Source organism: Hyperoodon ampullatus, assembly GCF_949752795.1.
Source record: "Hyperoodon ampullatus genome assembly, chromosome: 3".
NCBI classification, from domain to species: domain Eukaryota; kingdom Metazoa; phylum Chordata; class Mammalia; order Artiodactyla; family Ziphiidae; genus Hyperoodon; species Hyperoodon ampullatus.
In genome coordinates, this window is record NC_136916.1 from 169402953 (window position 1) to 169424475 (window position 21523).

Sequence of the window (21523 nt, forward strand, 5' to 3'; positions counted from 1 at the left end):
ACAATTCTCCAACTGGTTGATGGTGAGGTAACACGGCGATGTCACAGGGGTTAACATTATCAACCCTTAGGTGCCAGTAGGTCTGGGGGCTACAAAGTGCTCGTGATCATCAAGTAGTTAATTTCTTCCATGTAGTGGTGGTTTTAGTATCTATAAAACAACTCGGGAAATGTTCATCAGATACTGTTATATAACTATGTATTTCGGAGAGGGGCTACAGCAGAGGATATGGGGGAAGGGTCTGTCTCGGGAAGGCCCCATAAGGTCCTGCTCAGTTACATAATGATTTGCCAAATAGAAAAGCATTATATATATATAATATATATATATATATATATATATAATATATATATATATATTTTTTTTTTGCAGTAGGTTGCAAAAAAGTACTTTTAAGGCAAGAGCCAAAAGTTATGATAGGATCCTAAAATGAAAGTATGTTGGAAATTATAGTTCATTATATCCCACTCTGCTTTTTGGTTTTACTTGGTCCTATTTGAAAATCACTTTATGAAATATTTGAATCCCAGATAATTAGCTAACACAGGAGTCAGCAAACTATGGCCGCAGTTAAATATGGCCTGCTGCCTGTTTTTGCAAGTAAAGTTTTATTGGAACACAGCTGTGCTCTTTTGCTTACATATTGTCTCTGGCTGCTTTTATGCTACAACAGCAGAGTTGAGTAGTTGTGACAGAGAACTTATGCCCCACAAAGCCTGAAATATTTACTTCCTGGCCATTTACAGAAAGTTTGCCAATCCCTGATTTAACACACCAGAAAGTAGTTATTCACTGTATCAAAGGAAGCATGAAACTTACCTAAGGAAAATTTTCACACTGGGCCTTTAGCACCAGGGAATATATAATTTACAGGTTTTGATGGTATAATTATTTAAATTTAGGAATTCTAACTCTTACTTCCCCAACCATTGAAACTCCTAAGGGTTTTAACTTTAAACGACAGGCTGCTTGGGTCATAAGTTCGGTTCATTTATCCCCTTCAAATCATTAAAAAAAAAAAAAAGCCTAAAGAAAAGGCAGAGTGAAGTTCTAGAAGAATTTGTGTACTAGGCATGTTAACTGCATACTCAGCTGTAGCATAGATTGATTATTTCTTGAAGGGGAGGAACAGAATTCAAAACGACTTTGAGATTTCCCTGGTGGCGCAGTGGTTAAGAATCCACCTGCCAATGCAGGGGACACAGGTTTGAGCCCTGGTCCAGGAAGATCCCACATGCTGTGGAGCAACTAACCCCGTGCACCACAACTACTGAGCCTGAGCTTTAGAGCCTGTGAGCCACAACTGCTGAGCCCGTGCTCCACAACTATTGAAGCATGTGCGCCTAGAGCCTGTGCTCTGCAACAAGAGAAGCCACCACAATGAGAAGCCCGTGCACCGCAACAAAAAGTAGCCCCCACTCACTGCAACTAGAGAAAGCCCGCATGCAGCAACAAAGACCCAACGCAGCCAAAAATAAAATAAATAAGTAAGTTTATTTTTAAAAAAAGAACAACTTTGGTGGGACTTCCCTGGTGGCGCAGTGGTTAAGAATCCACCTGCCAATGCAGGGAACATGGGTTCAAGCCCTGGTCCGGGAAGATCCCACATGCTGCAGAGCAACTAAGCCCATGCGCCACAACTACTGAGCCTGTGCTCTAGAGCCCGCGATCCACAACTACTGAGCCCACGTGCCACAACTACTGAAGCCTGTGCACCTTGAGCCCACGCTCCACAAGAGAAGCCACTGCTATGAGAAGCCTGAGCACCACACGAAGAGTAGCCCCTGCTCGCCACAACTAGAGAAAGCCCGAGTGCAGCAATGAAGACCAGTGCAGCCAAAAAAAAAAAAGACTTTGGTAAGTCATAGACATTTAAACCAATGCAAAGTACAAAATTCATTTTTTACTAGTCATTGAATGTTTTGTCCATTTGATTTAAAACATCCAGATATTTGAAATATCCTAATGATCAACTTAAGATTAATACTTTAATCTCTATACTTACACTAATGAAAACAGGCATAAATAACTCAAAATTCAACAGAGCACTACAGGGTTAAACAAACTACAGTTCATATGTGGAAGAAAAAAAACTACCTGAAGTTGAAAGTTGGATATATAGAACTTATTCCAGAGTAAGAAAAGTGAATCACTCAATGTTAGATTTAATGCTAGTTTTCTGAATGAGGTCTATCTTGAGAAGCAAAATTCTCTACTGCCAGCATTTCGGTAACAGTTATGATTTTTAATTCTTAATAATACATTTTCCTTTTCCCAAAGAGAGATTACTGTGTTTACTGCATTAAAGAAGGAGTTACTATATGAGTAATACAGAAGCAGTTTGAACAGCCACTGAACAGGATGATTTTTTTTTAAAATTTATTTTTGGCTGTGTTGGGTCTTCGTTGCTGCGCGTGGGCTTTCTCCAGTTGTGGTGAGCCGGGGCTACTCTTCGTTGTGGTGCGCGGGCTTCTCATTGTTGTGGCTTCTCTTGCTGCGGAGCACGGGCTCTAGGTACACAGGCTTCAGTAGTTGTGGCACATGGGCTCAGTAGTTGTGGCTCGTAGGCTCTACAGCGCAGGCTCAGTTGTTGTGGAGCATGGGCTTAGTTGCTCCACAGCATGTGGAATCTTCCCGGGCCAGGGCACGAACCTGTGTCCCCTGCATTGGCAGGTGGATTCTTAACCACTGCAGCACCAGGGAAGTCCAGAGGGTGGATTTCTTGACACTATTTGTGACTTGAATTGCAAATAACAGGAGAAATGAAAAACCACAGCAGCCACATTTAAACCTCCAATGTGGGAAAACAGTTATAGGTTGAATGGGTTTTACTGAAAATATTTATTCTACTTTGCTTTCAAAAATCTATCATCGAAACATTTGTGCGCTTGATATAGGGAACGTGATAAACAGGAGAGTTCATTCTGTCTTTTCATGTGTTTCAGATGTGTATAGACCCCTCCCTGTCTGTAGCTTTGGGTGATAAACCACCCCCATTGTATCTCTGTGAAGAATGCAGCCAGAGGATTGCAGGGTAGGTATAAGAAAAGGAAATAGGGCTACAATGAGAAGAGAAGAATAATCACTTAGACTTAAATTGGTTATGTTACCTTCATTTTCCACTAGCCTCTCTGTTTTTTAAAGGTTAGTTTGTCAGATATTTAATATATATCAAACTTCCATTTGAAAAGATTTCAGCTTTGAAAAATTGCAATATTTCTCTCCATGTGACAAGAGAAAGCAATTCCACTTAATAAAGCAGCTCCACTTTTCAAGTGACCCTGTGAAAAAGGCCACAGAGAAAAATAAAAGACAGCTGTGGTTTTCAAACATGACATCAAATTCATATGGGTTCTCTATGCTTGTTCATTTCACAGAATCACACTCAGCCTTGTACAAATCATGCTGTATTTTGGTTGACTTAATTAGCATCTGGAAAGTATCATTTAAAGATAACTGAATATGATGAAATGCCTATAATTTATAATTTAGATGGAATGCATTAGACATTTAAAAAGTTTATTATGATAGTGCTCTTAATTACACATCCTTTATATTAAAAGCCTTTTAGTAATAGCGTGCAGCTTATAAACATTCATGTGGAAGGGTAACATTGCAACAAAGTTCAAAAATGAATTCTGTTTTTCTTTATAGGGACCACAGTGAATGGTTGATTGATGTTCTTCTGCCGCAAGGTATGGCTTACTTCAGAAGGGATGAATAATGAATAATCATGACTAATGGCACCGTTGATTTTTCTCCTTTTGTACTGTTTTATTTTACAAAGACAGCAACCAAAGTATTACTTTCTGTGCATACTCACTGGTATGAAGCATGATATCAATGTCTTGCTTGTAATATACCCACACATTTAATAATGAGGGAAGAGGTATCATCTCCACCACAATTAGAGGTAGGTGTTGGAATTAGGATTCTGTATGACCAAAGCTGGATTCTGCCTTAAGGGATTTTCTGTGTATATAACAGGTGTTGCCAGTGATACGTTTGCTGTGCAAGTCAGAAAGGAAATAAGGAACATCAGTGAGAAGAGCATAAATAACGGGTCTTTCTCCTGCCACGGTTACCAGCTCTGTGTTTTTAGGGGAAATTATTTAATCGCTCTGAGAGTCAGTTTCCCCTTCAGTAAAATGGGGATAAATATATCTGACCCATCTCAATGAAAAGACGAGATTGTAATGCTTGCAGTTTGTTAGAGTTCTGAAAGCTGTGCCTGATGAGTTGGCAGGTTGCAGACAGAGTGTTTCCCTACACGTGGGGAAGGAGGTATTCCAGCCACCTAATTGCAGGATGAAATGACCAGGAAAACTACTTAACAGAGGAAAGATGAAAAGTGGAAAAAGCTGGGGGCATACTGAGCACAGATCAGGCGCCCAGGAAGAACTTGATCTATAACTTCAGAGGTAGATAATAAAAGAATTTTTATGAAAGGCCTCACTTAAAAAGAAATGTAAAAACCTCATGTTAACTAAATTCGGTAAGCACTTTTTTCAAAACGTAAGGCCTTTGCCTGATGATAATTACACTCCTTCTTTGTAGTCTAACTCTTAATATTAGGTTATCTCAACCTGAAGAAAGAAGTTGTTTAGTGAGTGTTCTGCATCTGTAAAATGGGTCAATAATGTCAGCCTCTATATCCTTTAAAGAGACATTTAAAAATTTTTATAAGAATATCTGTAAAAAGATTTGGGCTTATATGGGTAAAGGTAACCTTTTTTTCCCCTTAAATTAGTGAACTTCCAGTGCTCCGAGGTAAAAACCATAGTCAGGTTCTAAACTACGTTTTAAATTTCAGATATGTTGCTGAATTCTGGCCATCATCTGCAGATGATATTCATCTGTGGAAGAAAACTGATAATAACTTTTCATTATTTATCCAGAGATGTGATCCATTAACCTCAGGTTAAGATAAACTCCAAGATATCAAACTGTTAAATAACCATTAATTATACAAAATCAGTTTTAACAACTGAGTTGTTAATTTCATTGATTTGACATCTGCTAATTCATAATTTCCAGACAGAGTTTGGGAGACATTTATCTTTGCTCTTTTTTTTTTCTTTCTTTTTTTTTTTTTTTTTGCGGTATGCGGGCCTCTCACTGTTGTGGCCTCTCCCGTTGTGGAGCACAGGCTCCGGATGCGCAGGCTCAGTGGCCATGGCTCACGGGCCCAGCCGCTCCGCGGCATGTGGGATCTTCCCGGACCGGGGCATGAACCCATGTCCCCTGCATCGGCAGGCGGACTCTCAACCACTGCGCCACCAGGGAAGCCCTATCTTTGCTCTTTTTAATAAGTTGTGACATAGGCATTTAGTCTATTTTTTGAGCACTTACTATTTCATGGGAAATGTTAACAGATTCTTGGAAAAATTATTTTCAATTACTCTCAAGCATCAGTTTTCATGGAAATAATTGGTATGCCCACTAAAAAGAGCTTTTATCCATTTATTAAAGTCAATCCTAAAGTACTAAAGTAATTTGACAGCCTCACTCCAGCTGGCGAATCCATGGGTTTGAAATTGCTTTCTCTTAAATAAGCCTGCAGCTGGTTTTGCACTAGTTAAGGACTGATGTAAGTTGATAGTTTGAGTCTAATTCATCCAAGTTATTAAGTTTTTTTTTCTATAGTTCTGATATAGCAAATCATCTCCATGGTGAAACTCTAAGCATATCACATCAACTCAGTGTCATAGCATAATGGAAGAACAGTAAACAGGGAATCCAGGGACATTTGCTCCAGATTGGCCTGTACCATTGGTGGCCTGTGTGACTCTGAAGAAGCCATGTAACCCTCAGTTTTGTTCTCTGTCAAATGAGGGGGTGAGGTTAAAGTTATTTGATCTGAATTCTAGTCATGTCTGAGAAGATTGAATTATTTCTAAGAATAGGTGAAAATATTTGCAGCCTCATTAAACATACCACAGGTATTTTTTACCTCATTAAACATAAGTAGCTGACAGTTTATGAGAGAAGGGAGAAGCTGTTTTGGCCAAGTCTGAAGGTTGTGTTGCTAAGCTTGTTTTTTGCTCACCTTGGTGGCTGCCCTTATTTAAAACGGGCTCTCTTTCTTTGTTGATATTTTGTGTACCTTCCCCTTACAGCTGAAATATCTGCTATATGTCAGAAGAAGGTAAGAGCAAACCATCTGTGTGGTGGGGCATGATTTGCTGTGTTTGTATGTAAATTCATTCATTGACATCTGCCTCATTTCTGCACCATGGTTTCCCAGTATGTACATGCCACTGTATTTGTGAAGGGGGAAAGGAAATAATTCAGCATGCAAGATTGCTGTGTCTGGATGGTCTCTATTTACATTTCTGCTTTTGCTTACCCATCTATGCACAGTGTTTTTGAAAAGTAATCTGAAATAAAAGCATATGTGTAACTCTGGGATAGAAGTCTAAATACAAAAAGGTTTGAGTGACAATGCAATACATGCAACTTAACTTTGGTAAAGGATGATCGTGTTTGCTAAAAGTCTTTATTGTTTCGAAGTGGAATGCAAATAGTCCAATATAGGTGTGTCAGAAACATACCCAGACCAAGCATATCTGGAAAATATTAATTTATATGTAAGTTGAATGATATCTCTAGTTAACGATTCCACTTTCTAACAGCCACTGTTCATGACAGTTTCCCTAAGCCATTTCTATCTTCTTTTCTTGCTCCAGTTGTTGAAAAGTACAAGAGAAGGTAGTATGGTGTCATACAAAGAAGTTTGGACTAGTTGGTTGTGATACTTGGGTTCTGGTCAGCTCTATTCCCACCTAGCTATGAGACTATGTACAAGTCATTTAAGCTTTTTGGGAGTTGGTTATGAGTGGATCCCTTTGGAGGGCTGTTTCAGTTATCTATTGCCACCTAATAAACCATCCTAAAATGTACTGGCTTATAACAACAGACACTTATTTGATCACAGTGCTGTGGATCGGCAGTTTTGCCTGTGCTCGCCTGGGTAGTTCTCTTGATAAACTCCTCTAGGCTCACTCATGTATTGATATTTGCGGTCAGTTAGTGGGTTTGCTGGCAACTGGTTGGTCCCAGATGACTTTACTCCCACGTCTGGGGCCTCAGCTGGTATGGCTGGAATGGTTGGGATGACAGGGGTGTCTGGCCCTCCCTCTTTCCATTAGGTGTCTCATCTTCCAGGAGGCTAGGCTGCATTTGTTCACAAGGTATCAGTGTTCTGAGAAAATGAGAGAGGAGGTTGCAAGGCCTTTTGAGCCTGAAGCTCAGTAGTCACACAACATCACTTCTTTTTTTTTTTTTTACAATGTTAAATGTTATGTTTTATCACATTTATGATGCTGCGTTTCCAAGCATTATACTATAGAAAGAAGAACACTCATTACTAACTTCTAAATCATAGTTTGTATCATATACCTTTTATTCTAACACAGCATCACTTCTGCTGCATTCCATTGGCCAAAGCAAGTCCAAAGGACAGCTCAATTTCAAGGAGTGGGGAAATAGACTCCTCCTCTTTATAGAAGGAGCAGCGAGAATTTTGTGGTCATATTTAATGTACCACAGTCTACCCTCTGGGCATCATTACTTACATTCTTTCCGTGTACCAAATACTCTCAGCACCTTATAAGACCTCCAAAAGTCTTACGCATTTATGGCTTCAGGCTTAAAGTCCATTGTCTTATGATCTGCATCTGGTCTGGTCACTGATGAAACCCCTCGGGTACGAATTTTCTTGAACCAGAGACCTGTGAACTAAAAAGGCAAGTTACATACCCAACACAAAATGCGAGACAGGGATTGGATAACAGCAATAGACCTCTGTTCAGAAAGACGAAGGGGAAGCAGATAGCTGTTACTAGTCAATAGCAGCTCCAGCCAGGAGCATGTCAGCAGTTCCTCTGTCTTTAAGGAATAGCAAATGTGCCTTGATTAGGATCTGATTTTGCTTCCTGGGAATAGTTTCCTAATTCATTTATTTCCTGGGATCTTTGCTCCACTCTTTAAGACATCTTTCCTTTATAATAAGAAATGGCCCATGTTGCAGCTGAGTAACCCTCTCAGTCTGCTTCCTGCATGTAGAAGTTGGGGTTCCATAGACCTCTTTTCGTGTTGAACTGTGTCTGTCCCGTTTGGTCTGCTGGTGGTGCTTTTGCTAGTATGCCTCTCTTTAAAACTTTGTGGATTTTCAGTGAATCTAATTGGGGTTCAGTGCCCTCAAAGCCACATCTATAATTCTTTTTGAGTATAGAAATGCCTTCTATACTTTGGGCATTTCAGCCCTTAACACTATTAGAAGCCCTGTTCTAGCTGAGAGGCTCAACTGGGCATCGCCTTATATAGCTTTCTGAAGTGTTAACAAGGGATCATATAGTCATTCAGCATACTTTTGATTTCATTTTTATTGCGAGGCTATTTCCTACTTTGAGAATCTTTTACAAGCTGGAGAGACTAGGATGAGAAACAGTTTTATTTCTAAATTGGCATTTCCCGGCTCTGGTAGTATATGTAACATACTTGACACCCAGGGTGGATCATTTTTTAACACTCCCCTCCTTTATATGACAAAACTATTTTCAGTAATAAGGTTAAAATTAACACATTTTTATTACTTATCCTTTAATAAATGTTGTGTTTTATATGAAAGTTAATTTGGAGAACTTTCCTTAAGTTCCTAATAGATCAGAATTGTTTGAGCTTGCTTTGGGCAAAGTTTGTGTCTTTCAGTACTACATATTCAGTACTACATATTCCTACATTTGAATAGTAGGTTTGAGATAAACATCAGGATTGTATCAAATACAACATTGTAAATCAGCTATACTTCAATAAAAAAATAAATTTAAAAAGATTGTATCAAATAAGCATCAAGAGACAGATGCTTTATTTCAATTCTGCTGTTCTGTGAGACCACTTGGAATTATTTATTTATGTTTAAAATTCAAAACAGTGAAACAGAGTGGCTAGAGCGAACCTTTGAAAACATGCCCAGCTGAATCTGAACCTAAGGGAAATCTCTCTAATTTACTTTTTAAATGAATGCATGTAGCTGAGTCCACAGGGTTTAGGACTGATTGTGGCTTGGAAATATATTATTAAAACTTAGTAGGAACCACAGCAACTGTTTAGAACTTTGACCAACCAAAGGTTATTTAGGGGCAAAGTATTTTATTGCTGATATTATTTAGAATTGATGGCACATGGGGATAAGGCAGGTTGACTTTTAGTTGATATTCCAGATACTAACATACGCAGTATGTCCAGATACTACCTAAGAAATCACTCAAAATATAGCAGCATGAAACAACTATTTAATTATGCTTACAGATTCTGAGGGTCAGGGATTTGGACAGGACACAGTCCACAGCCTATCTCTGCTTGATGATGTTTAGGGCCTCATCTGGGAAGACTAACTTGACTAGTTAGGGGCTGGAATTATCTAGAGACATCTAGATGGTATGTTTGGGCTCTGGGATGAGGTGACTTGAAGGCTGGGCTTAGAGTAGAGACTTACACATTGCCTCTCCATGTGCCTTGGCCATGGCACAGTTCTGAGAAGAGTATCCTGATGAGGAAGCTTCTGAAGAGAGAATATTCTAAGACAGCAAGTTGGAAGCTGCATGTCCTTTTAGAATTTGCCTTGGGAGTCATGTGAGTATCACTTCTGCCATGCTCTCTTGGTTGAAGCAGCCACAGCTCATCCAGATTCAAGGCTCATGAAAGCATATCTGAGGAACTAAACCAAAAGAGCCTCACCCACAGCTGGACTTAATTTAGACAAGAAGACCTTGGACCTCCAGCCAGGAATTTGCATGTGGGAAGAATGTAAGTAATTTGTGACCAGAAAATAGGATTGGAAATTGCAGGCCTTAAATGTCAGGACTTTATTATAGCTAATAACTACCCACTAAACCCATATCCACATCCTATTGTTTATGTAACAGTGGGAATCCCAGAGAAGCAAAGACTAACTATAACTGAAAGGAAGAAATAAACACTAACAATATACTCCGATATAACCCACCCTGCCAGTGATGTGGTTGGGTTTGGTTTGGTTTGGTTTGGAGAAGCCCCAAACCAGTAAGAATTCATGTGCTTCCAGAATGAAATTTAGTATGTGAAAGAGAAAGAAAAGGCACAAAGCAGGAAAGACACCTCACTTGGAGAAGTCAGGGCTGACTTGGATGCTGAAGAAGACTTGGGCTTCAGATGCAGAGGAAGCACACTGTATTTTAACAAATAATTTTTAAAAACTTGTTAATAAAAGGGAAAAAAGATCATAAAAACTTTAAACTTGCTTTTATGATTTATTGACCTGAGTCCTGTTCAGAAAATGAGATTTCCCAGCACTCGTATCCAAAGCCTTGTGCTAAAATCGAAGTGGAACAAGCCTTACTTTGAAATGGTTGTTCTGATAGGCAATTCAATACATTGTCAGTGTTTGGGTATAGGTTTTGTCCTTGCCTTCTTCCTTCTTCTGTCTCCACACTTCCCAAGATATCTGTCATGGAAGGTTCTCAGTCTTCCTCAAGCCCTGAGTTCATAATGGCTTAGGATATTATTTCCCCTATTATATTCCATCTTTTAAAAAAAATTTTATTGGATTATAGTTGATTTACAATGTTGTGTTAGTTTCAGATGTACAGCAAAGTGATTCAGTTATACATATACATATATTCATTCTTTTTCAGTATGTTCCATCTTAATAAGCTCTATTGAAAGACTGAAATGCTCTCTTGACACAAGACATTGATTATGTGGTGGTGACATCTCTAAAAGGCTTGGGCACAGTTTTGTGCAGAGGTCAGGGATATTTCCTGATTGCTCCTCAAATTGCATTATGTGGGTGCTGCCTTTCTCCCCTGCTTCTTGTCAGGGCAGCTCTGATAATAAACCCCCCTGAGCTTCAGAATCTCTCTTATACTGCACCACTTTTCTCACTTCATCTGTTGACTCCTTTCCTCTAGTTGATGTCAGCCGCTGAGTCTGTGAATGGTTCTTGCTGTGTTTTGACGTTCCTGTGGTGTCCACTGACATATTCTTTAGGTCTTGATAGAAAGAGTGCCGGTGGGGATGGACAGGCCAGCTTTGGGGTCATTAGCTTGGTGAAGCACAGCTCCCTGCCTGTCCTTGAATGCAACAAGGACAGATGAGCTGCAGTGGAAATCAGCCCTTTAGGTGGTGGATAAAATAATTTTGAAAGTTTATTTTATTTTGAAAGTTTATTTTAGGGGTTAAAATTGTTTGTTTCCGACTCTGATGTGCTGTGATGCACTCTCTCTGGACTGCAATTTTAATTTTTTTCCATATTTCTGCTGAAAACTCTTGAAATGCTAACTTGAAATAATCCAGGAAGCCCCCCGTGCTCCATGGCTGAGGTCACTTTGCAGAGGACTTTTCAACACAGTTTCACTCATATTTAGAACGTTTCTACCACTCACACTAGTAGAAACCACTTCTCACCTTTATTTTTAACTATAGCTGAAATCTCACTGGTTAGAGATGACCTGCATTTTGGAAACTAGTGGCCCTTCAGAAGTGTGCTGCCACTTCCAGTGGCCCTTTAAGTTTCCATTTGTTCCAATTAGTAGCCACATTTGCCTCAGTGGTGACTTTTAATTGATTTCACTCTTTTTCTTCTAGAACTGCAGTTCCCACGTTAGAAGAGCTGTGGTCACCTGCTTTTCAGCAGGGTGTTGTGGTCGTCATGGAAACAGGCCTGTTCGGTACTGCAAAAGGTGCCACTCAAATCACCACAGTAACGAACTGGGGGCTGCCTCGGAGACCCACCTCTATCAGACCTCCCCTCCACCCATCAACACTCGGGAATGTGGTGCCGAGGAACTTGTCTGCGCCGTGGAGGCGGTGATTAGGTAACAGCTTCATTAGAAACTTACCCTGAAAACACTGCCTTTGCTTTGAGCCACCCTGTTCACATTGAGATGTGCAAATTTATTTATTTATTTTTATTTTAAAAATTATTTCTTTATTTATTATTTATTTTTGGCTGCATTGGTCTTTGCTACTGCACGCGGGCTTTCTCTAGTTGCGGCGAGCAGGGGCTACTCTTCGTTGCGGTGCACGGGCTTCTCACTGTAGTGGCTTCTCTTGTTGTGGAGCACGGGCTCTAGGCGCGTGGGCTTCAGTAGTTGTGGCACGCGGGCTCTAGAGCACAGGCTCAGTAGTTGTGGCACACGGGCTTAGTGGCTCCGTGGCATGTGGGATTTTCCCGGACCGGGGCTCGAACCCATGTCCCCTGCATTGGCAGGCGGATTCTTAACCATTGCGCCACCAGGGAAGTCCGAGATGTGCAAATTTAATTCAACTTCAAGTGCCCTCAGCCGGGCAGCTCACCTTCCACAATGTTGCAATGATGATGTTTTCATTCATTCATTCAACAAATATTTTTATCTAATGCCAGTTATGTGCCAGGCATGTATCAGACACTTGGAAGACAGAAGAGAGTAAAATGTAACCTCTGCTTTCAAGTTACCCATGTAGGGACTATAAAAACAGAAGAACGAAATTGCGATCCAGTATGGTGAGCACAATGACAACACAGAGTAGGGCGTCTTAGGGGAATGAAGTGGAGGCGCCAGTCAGAGTGAGGGGTGGGAATAAGGCTGTCCCAGACCTGACTGATAGCAGTGAAGGATGGGAGAGCTCTGGATAATTCAGTACTGGAGTAAACCAGAAGGCTGTGGAGTAAGGCAGGGGCTTGATCCTGCAGGCTTCTGGCTTTTTCTCCTTCTGTCACACACAAAAAAGGAAGCTTTAGAAGTGATAACCTCTAGATTTGTTCTCTTTTTGTATAATATTCACTGAGGCAAGATTTTTAAAAATTAAGAAGCAATATTAGAATGCAAGTGTTTTTTTTTTTTTTTTTAGATGTTGGAGTAGCAGTTTATTAATTAATTAATTTATTTTTGCTGTGTTGGGTCTTCGTTTCTGTGCGAGGGCTTTCTCTAGTTGTGGCAAGCAGGGGCCACTCTTCATGGTGGTGCGCGGGCCTCTCACTATCGCGGCCTCTCTTGTTGCGGAGCACACGCTCCAGACGCGCAGGCTCAGTAGTTGTGGCTCACAGGCCTAGTTGCTCCGTGGCATGGGGGATCCTCCCAGACCAGGGCTTGAACCCATGTCCCCTGCATTAGCAGGCAGATTCTCAACTACTGCGCCACCAGGGAAGCCCCAGAATGCAAGTTTTAAAGCTAGGGACTAAGTCTTCTGTTTCTCTTATCCCAGTGGCTGATACATGTACAAGTCCAGTAAATGTTTGCTAAATAAAACATTACAGAAAGTTTGGAAATAGAAAAAAATATCAACCATACTGCTGTCATCATCATCACTTTTGCACATGTTCTTCTAGGTTTATTCAAATGCATATTTTATTTATGTAACTGTAATCACAGTGTATCCACATTCTTTTTGATGTAACCTTATACCATTAGCTCTTTTCCATGTTGTGTAGTTTCCACATTTATCCTTTTTAGTGTGTACATAATATTTATCTATATTATTTTCCTCCACCAATAGATATTTCAATTTCTTCCTTTTTTTTTTTACTGTTAAAAATAACTCATAACTATTTTTGTGTACAGTGCTGTTCCTATATATTTTTTCTTAGGGTAGATGACCAGATGTGGTTGACTGGGTCAAAGGGTCTGAATATTTTAATGGTGCTTGATACATTACCAAACTGATTTTCAAAGAGTGTATGTGAATTTCATACATCACTGTATGAAACTGATAGTTTTTGCTACACCCTTGCCAACATTGGGTATTATTTTTTTAAATTGTCATTTGCTTAGCAAGTTGAAAAAGGAATCTTCGTTGCTCACTGTCAGGTCTTTGAATACTAGATATTAAATATTTTTCCATCTGGGTACCAGTTCCTCAGTCTTTCCTTGTATTGTGCATTTGATGTCCACACAGCTTCATATTAGATATAGGAGAAGCGTTGACATCTAGTGGGATGGTTGGTGAACTAGAAGCCAGAAGGCATCAGTTCTGCTTGATTCTAATTGATTGGAGGAAGTAGCCTCTTTGTGCCTCAGTTTGTTCATCTTTGAAATGGGGATGGAGTAGAAAATAGTAAGGAAATTAGGCTCCTTCCAATTTAAAGGAGAGCAATGAGTGATGCTTGAGTACTCATGAAGTAATTGCTCTGAATAGGTCATAATCTCGAACGTGTTTTTTGGCAGTCTAACTTGAAATCTCTCCCCTTTGGCAGCTTGTTGAAAGAAGCCGAGTTCCATGCTGAGCAGCGGGAACATGAGCTCAATCGCCGGCGGCAGCTGGGCCTCTCCTCCTCCCACCATTCCCTGGATAACGCTGACTTTGACAACAAAGATGATGATAAACATGACCAGCGGCTACTCAGTCAATTTGGAATATGGTTCTTAGTAAGAAAAGAAGTTAACTCTTCTCTGCTTTCCTATGTTTCATTCCAACATTGTGCTGATGAGGAATTTCTTCTGTTCTTTTTAAAGAAGTAAATAGTAAATAGTGAAAAATTAAACTTAGCTTAGGGACTCTATACTCTAGGACAGTGACTGCACATTGGATTTACCTGGGAAGGCTTTTAAAAAATGCCATTGCCCAGATTCCACCGCAGAATCTTGGGAACTTTTTAAAAAGCTCCCTAGTTGATTCTAATGAATAGCCAGGTGTTGAAACCTACTGTGCTAGACCCTAAACTGTTGGAAATGCACAGTTTGACAATAAACAAGTGGGAAAGTTGCTAGGGTATATTGTGAAATATTGGATTCAATATAATTTACAGATCATTCATCCCATCGACATGAAAGTTTGCTTGAAAGTTCAGTCTCTGTGGAGCTTTTTCTGTATTTATGGCAAGTCTGCAATATAGCCAGAAAAATTATAGCCAAACCAATGCAAGGAATTTGATTGCTATTGACTGATTCAGCTGCAGTATTCATTCAGCAAAGATCAAACATACAGATCCAAAGTTCCAAGCATGCTGAATTTGCCATTTCTGCAGAAAAGCAGACTTTTGTTTTTGTCCATTGGCGACATGGACTAAGTCTCCAAAGTGATACATCTCTTTTATGCTTTCACACATTTTTTTTGCTTTTGTTTTGCTTTGTTTTGTTTTACCAAATTGGGGTTGAATTGTTGATTTCACATGTCTTGCTCCTAGAACTTATTATCTCATGACATACTGATTACTATTGTGAACTCCTGAAGGCAAAGATAGTGTTTTACTTATTTTTTATATTCCTGAACGCTACTTCAGTGCTTAATAAGAGATTATTTCAGAATGATTGAATTACTAAGTGATGAGCAGTTTTGGAAAGTCTATTTATAATATCGTGAACTGGAGGGGCTCCAAGGTTTCAGAATTATTTCTGATAGGAAATTCTTGGCTAAATCTGATCATTGTAGAACTGAAATGTATATAGATTATTATTTTTTTTTACTGAAGATATTTATGAAATTTCACTTTGTAGACTTAACTTCTTAAAAGTATCTAGTACAGATTATGTAACAGATTTCTTATATGGGAAAAGCTTATAGGGAGGTGCAATCTTGAGGGGAAATTCTTACAGTCCATCTCTCTCTGTAGAGAAGAACACAGTTTCCAGGCTAAGTGGTCCTCCATCAATTTAAAACCTGCCTATTTTACCCTTTCATTTTTCTGATGAGGACAGAGAAGCCCAGAGAGGCAGTTCAACTTGCCCACAGTCACTGCTAACAACCAGTTAGTAGCAGAAGGTGGTTGGGACACAGCTCTAGTCCCAAACTCTGATTGAGGGGCAGAGAGTGCCTGATTCAGCTTCTTCTGAAGGCCAGTCTTGGATTTCTTAACATACAATTCCTAATAGCCAGAAGGAAAATGTACATTTAAAACTTTGGACAGATCGGAACCAAGATGGTGGAGTAGAAGGACGTGCTCTCACTCCCTCTTGCGAGAACACCAGAATCACAACTGGCTGCTGGACAGTCATTGACAGGAAGACACTGGAACTCAGAAAAAAACATACTCCACATCCAAAGACAAAGGAAAAGCCACAGTGAGATGGTAGGAGGGGCGCAATCACAGTAAAATCAAATCCCATAACTGCTGGGTGGGTGACTCACAGACTGGAGAACACTTATACCACAGAAGTCAACCCACTGGAGTGAAGGTTCTGAGCCCCACGTCAGGCTTCCCAACCTGGGGGTCCGGCAGCGGGAGGAGGAATTCCTAGAGAATCAGACTTTGAAGGCTAGTGGGATTTGATTGCAGGACTTCAACAGGACTGGGGGAAACAGAGACTCCACTCTTGGAGGGCACACACAAAATAGTGTGCGCATCAGGACCGAGGGGAAGGAGCAGTGACCCCAGGGGAGAGTGAACCAGACCTACCTGCTAGTGTAGGAGGGTCTCCTGCAGAGGCAGGTGGTGGCTGTGGCTCACCGTGGGGACAAGGACACTGGCAGCAGAAGTTCCAGGAAGTACTTCTTGGCGTGAGCCCTCCCAGAGTCTACCATTAGCCCCACCAAAGAGCCCAGGTAGGCTCCAGTGTTGGGTTGCCTCAGGCCAAAGAACGAACAGGGAGGATACCCAGCCCCACCCATCATCAGTCAAACGGATTAAAGTTTTACTGAGCTCTGTCCACCAGAGCAACAGTCAGCTCTACCCACCACCAGTGCCTCCCATCAGGAAACTTACACAAGCCTCTTAGATAACCTCATCCACCAGAGGGCAGACAGCAGAAGCAAGAAGAACTACAATCCTGCAGCCTGTGGAACAAAAACCACATTCACAGAAAGATAGACAAGATGCAAAGGCAGAGGGCTATGTACCAGATGAAGGAACAAGATAAAACCCCAGAAAAACAACCAAATGAAGTGGAGATAGGCAACCTTCCAGAAAAAAGAATTCAGAATAATGATAGTGAAGATGATCCAGGGCCTCAGAAAAACAATGGAGGCAAAGATCGAGAAGATGCAAGAAATGTTTAACAGAGACCTAGAAGAATTAAAGAACAAACAAACAGAGATAAACAATACAATAACTGAAATGAAAACTACACTAGAAGGAATCAATAGCAGAATAACTGAGGCAGAAGAATGGATAAGTGACCTGGAAGACAAAATGGTGGAATTCACTGCTGCGGAATAGAATAAAGAAAAAAGAATGAAAAGAAATGAAAACAGCCTAAGAGACCTCTGGGACAACATTCGACGCAACAACATTCGCATTATAGGGGTCCCAGAAGGTGAAGAGAGAGAGAAAGGACTCGAGAAAATATTTGAAGAGATTATAGTCGAAAACTTCCCTAACATGGGAAAGGAAATAGCCACCCAAGTGCAGGAAGCGCAGAGAGTCCCACACAGGACAAACCCAAGAAGAAAGACGCCGAGACACATAGTAATCAAATTGGCAAAAATTAAAGACAAAGAAAAATTATTGAAAGCAGCAAGGGAAAAACAACAAATAACATACAAGGGAACTCCCATAAGGTTAACAACTGATTTCTGAGCAGAAACTCTACACGCCAGAAGGGAGTGGCATGATATACTTAAAGTGTTGAAAAGGAAGAAGCTACAGCCAAGATTACTCTACCCGGCAAGGATCTCATTCAGATTTGATGGAGAAATCAAAAGCTTTACAGACAAGCAAAAGCTAAGAGAATTCAGCACCACAAAACCAGCTCTACAACAAATGCTAAAGGAACTTCTCTAAGTGGAAACACAAGAGAAGAAAAGGACCTACAAAAACAAACCCAAAACAATTAAGAAAATGGTCATAGGAACATACATATCGATAATTACCTTAAATGTGAATGGATTAAATGCTCCAACCAAAAGACGCAGGCTTGCTGAATGGATACAAAAATAAGACCCATATATATGCTGTCTACAAGAGACCCACTTCAGACCTAGGGACACATACAGACTGAAAGTGAGGGGATGGAAAAAGATATTCCATGCAAATGGAAACCAAAAGAAAGCTGGAGTAGCAATACTCATATCAGATAAAATAGACTTTAAAATAAAGAATGTTACAAGAGACAAGGAAGGACACTACATAATGATCAAGGGATCAATCCGAGAAGAAGATATAACAATTATAAATATATATGCACCCAACATAGGAGCACCTCAATACATAAGGCAACTGCTAACAGCTATAACACAGGAAATCGACAGTAACACAATAATAGTGGGGGACTTTAACACCTCACTTACACCAACGGACAGATCATCAAAATGAAAATAAATAAGGAAACAGAAGCTTTAAATGACCAGATAGATTTAATTGATATTTATAGGACATTCCATCCAAAAACAGCAGATTACACTTTCTTCTCAAGTGCCCACGGAACATTCTCCAGGATAGATCACATCTTGGGTCACAAATCAAGCCTCAGTAAATTTAAGAAAATTGAAATCATATCAAGCATCTTTTATGACTACAATGCTATGCGATTAGAAATGAATTACAGGGAAGAAAAGTAAAAAACACAAACACATGAAGGCTAAACAATACGTTACTAAATAACGAAGAGATCACTGAAGAAATCAAAAAGGAAATCAAAAAATACATAGAGACAAATGACAATGAAAACACAACGATCCAAAACCTATGGGTTGCAGCGAAAGCAATTCTAAGAAGGAAGTTTATAGCTATGCAATCCTACATCAAGAAACAAGAAAAATCTCAAATAAACAATCTAAACATACACCTAAAGGAACTAGAGAAAGAAGAACATACAAAACCCAAAGTTAGCAGAAGGCAAGAAATCATAAAGATCAGAGCGGGAAATAAATGAAATAGAAACAAAGAAAACAATAGCAAAGATCAATAAAACTAAAAGCTGGTTCTTTGAGAAGATAAACAAAATTGATAAACCATTAGCCAGACTCATCAAGAAAACGAGGGAGAGGACTCATATCAATAAAATTAGAAATGAAAAAGGAGAAGTTACAACAGACACTGCAGAAATACGAAGCATCCTAAGAGACTACTACAAGCAACTCTATGCCAATAAAATGGACAACCTGGAAGAAACGGACAAATTCTTAGAAAGGTATAACCTTCCAAGACTGAACCAGGAAGAAATAAAAAATATGAACAGACCAATCACAAGTAATGAAATTGAAACTGTGATTAAAAATCTTCCAACAAACAAAAGTCCAGGACCAGATGGGTTCACAGGTGAATTCTATCAAACATTTAGAGAAGAGCTAACACCCATCCTTCTCAAACTCTTGCAAAAAATTGCAGAGGAAGGAATACTCCCAAACTCACTCTATGAGGCCACCATCACCCTGATATCAAAACCAGACAAAGATACTACAAAAAAAGAAAATTACAGACCAATATCACTGATATATATAGATGCAAAATTCCTCAACAAAATACTAGCAAACAGAATCCAACAACACATTAAAAGGATCACACACCATGATCAAGTGGGATTTATCCCAGGGATGCAAGGATTCTTCAGTATACACAAATCAATCAATGTGATACACCATATTAACAAATTGAAGAATAAAAACCATATGATCATCTCAATAGATGCAGAAAAAGCTTTTGACAAAATTCAACACCCGTTTATGATAAAAACTCTCCAGAAAGTGGGCATAGAGGGAACCTACCTCAACATAATAAAGGCCATATACAACAAACCCACAGCAAACATCATTCTCAATGGTGAAAAATTGAAAGCATTTCATCTAAGATCAGGAACAAGACAAGGATGTCCACTCTCACCACTATTATTCAACATAATTTTGAAGTCCTAGCCACGGAAATCAGAGAAGAAAAAAAAATAAAAGGAATACAAATTGGAAAAGAAGAAGTAAAACTGTCACGGTTTGCAGATGACGTGATAGTATACATAGAGAACCCTAAAGATGCCACCAGAAAGCTACTAGAGCTAATCAATGAATTTGGTAAAGTTGCAGGATACAAAATTAATGTGCAGAAATCTCTTGCATTCCTATACACTAATGATGAAAAATCTGCAAGAGAAATTAAGGGAACACTCCCATTTACCATTGCAACAAAAAATAAAATACCTAGGAATAAACATACCTAGGGAGACAAAAGACCTGTATGCAGAAAGCTATAAGACACTGATGAAAGAAATTAAAGGTGATACCAACAGATGGAGAGATACACCATGTTCTTGGATTGGAAGAATCAATATTGTGAAAATGACTATACTACCCAAAGCAATCTACAGATTCAATGCAATCCCTATCAAATTACCAATGGCATTTTTTACGGAATTAGAACCAAAAATCTTAAAATTTGTGTGGAGACACAAAAGACCTCGAATAGCCAAAGCAGTCTTGAGGGGAAAAAACAGAGCTGGAGGAATCAGACTTCCTGACTTCAGACTATACTACAAAGCTACAGTAATCAAGACAATATGTACTGGCACAAAAACAAAAATATAGATCAATGGAACAGGATAGAAAGCCCAGAGATAAACCCACGCACATATGGTCACCTTATTTTTGATAAAGGAGGCAAGAATATCCAGTGGAGAAAAGACAGCCTCTTCAATATGTCGTGCTGGGAAAACCGGACAGCTACATGTAAAAGAATGAAATTAGAACACTCCCTAACACCATACACAAAAATAAACTCAAAACGGATTAGAGACCTAAATGTAAGACCGGACAGTATAAAACTCTTAGAGGAAAATATAGGAAGAACACTCTTTGACATAAATCACAGCAAGATCTTTTTTTGATCCACCTCCTAGAGTAATGGAAATAAAAACAAAAATAAAGAGATGGGACCTAATGAAACTTGAAAGCTTTTGCACACCAAAGGAAACCATAAACAAGACGAAAAGAAAACCCTCAGAATGGGAGAATATATTTGCAAACGAATCAACGGACAAAGGATTAATCTCCAAAATATATCAACAGCTGGGCTTCCCTGGTGGCGCAGTGGTTGAGAGTCCGCCTGCCGATGCAGGGGACACGGGTTCGTGCCCCGGTCCGGGAGGATCCCACGTGCCGCGGAGCGGCTGGGCCCGTGAGCCATGGCCGCTGAGCCTGTGCTCTGCAACGGGAGAGTCCACAACAGTGAGAGGCCCGCGTACCGCAAAAAAAAAAAAAAAAAAAAGAAATATATCAGCAGCTTATGCAGCTCAATATTAAAAAAACAAACAACCCAATCCAAAAATGGACAGAAGACCTAAATAGACATTTCTCCAGAGAAGACATACAGATGCTGAAGAAGCACATGAAAATCTGCTCATCATCACTAATTATTAGAGAAATGCAAATCAAAACTACAATGAGGTATCACCTCACACCAGTTAGAATGGGCATCATCAGAAAATCTACAAACAAAAAATGCTGGAGAGGGTGTGGAGAAAAGGGAACCCTCTTGCACTGTTGGTGGGAATGTAAATTGATGCAGCCACTATGGAGAACAGTGTGGAGGTTCCTTAGAAAACTAAAAATAGAACTACCATATGACCCAGCAATCCCACTACTGGGCATATACCCTGAGAAAACCATAATTCAAAAATACACATGCACCCCAATGTTCATTGCA

General features: G+C 39.8%; 1 protein-coding gene across 5 annotated transcripts in view; it reads left to right on the plus strand.

Annotated features, from left to right (window-relative positions):
- The window catches only part of UNC79 (unc-79 homolog, NALCN channel complex subunit), a gene marked incomplete at both ends in the record, with an annotated part of 255665 nt that overhangs the window by 93969 nt on the left and 140173 nt on the right, over window positions 1-21523 (plus strand). For all 5 annotated transcript variants that reach the window (XM_079699486.1, XM_079699487.1, XM_079699488.1 and 2 more), the window contains 5 exons: window positions 2946-3034; window positions 3655-3695; window positions 6120-6148; window positions 11629-11858; window positions 14216-14387. In XM_079699486.1, coding sequence (XP_079555612.1) covers window positions 2946-3034; window positions 3655-3695; window positions 6120-6148; window positions 11629-11858; window positions 14216-14387 — 561 coding nt within the window. The remainder of the gene's footprint in view (window positions 1-2945; window positions 3035-3654; window positions 3696-6119; window positions 6149-11628; window positions 11859-14215; window positions 14388-21523) is intronic.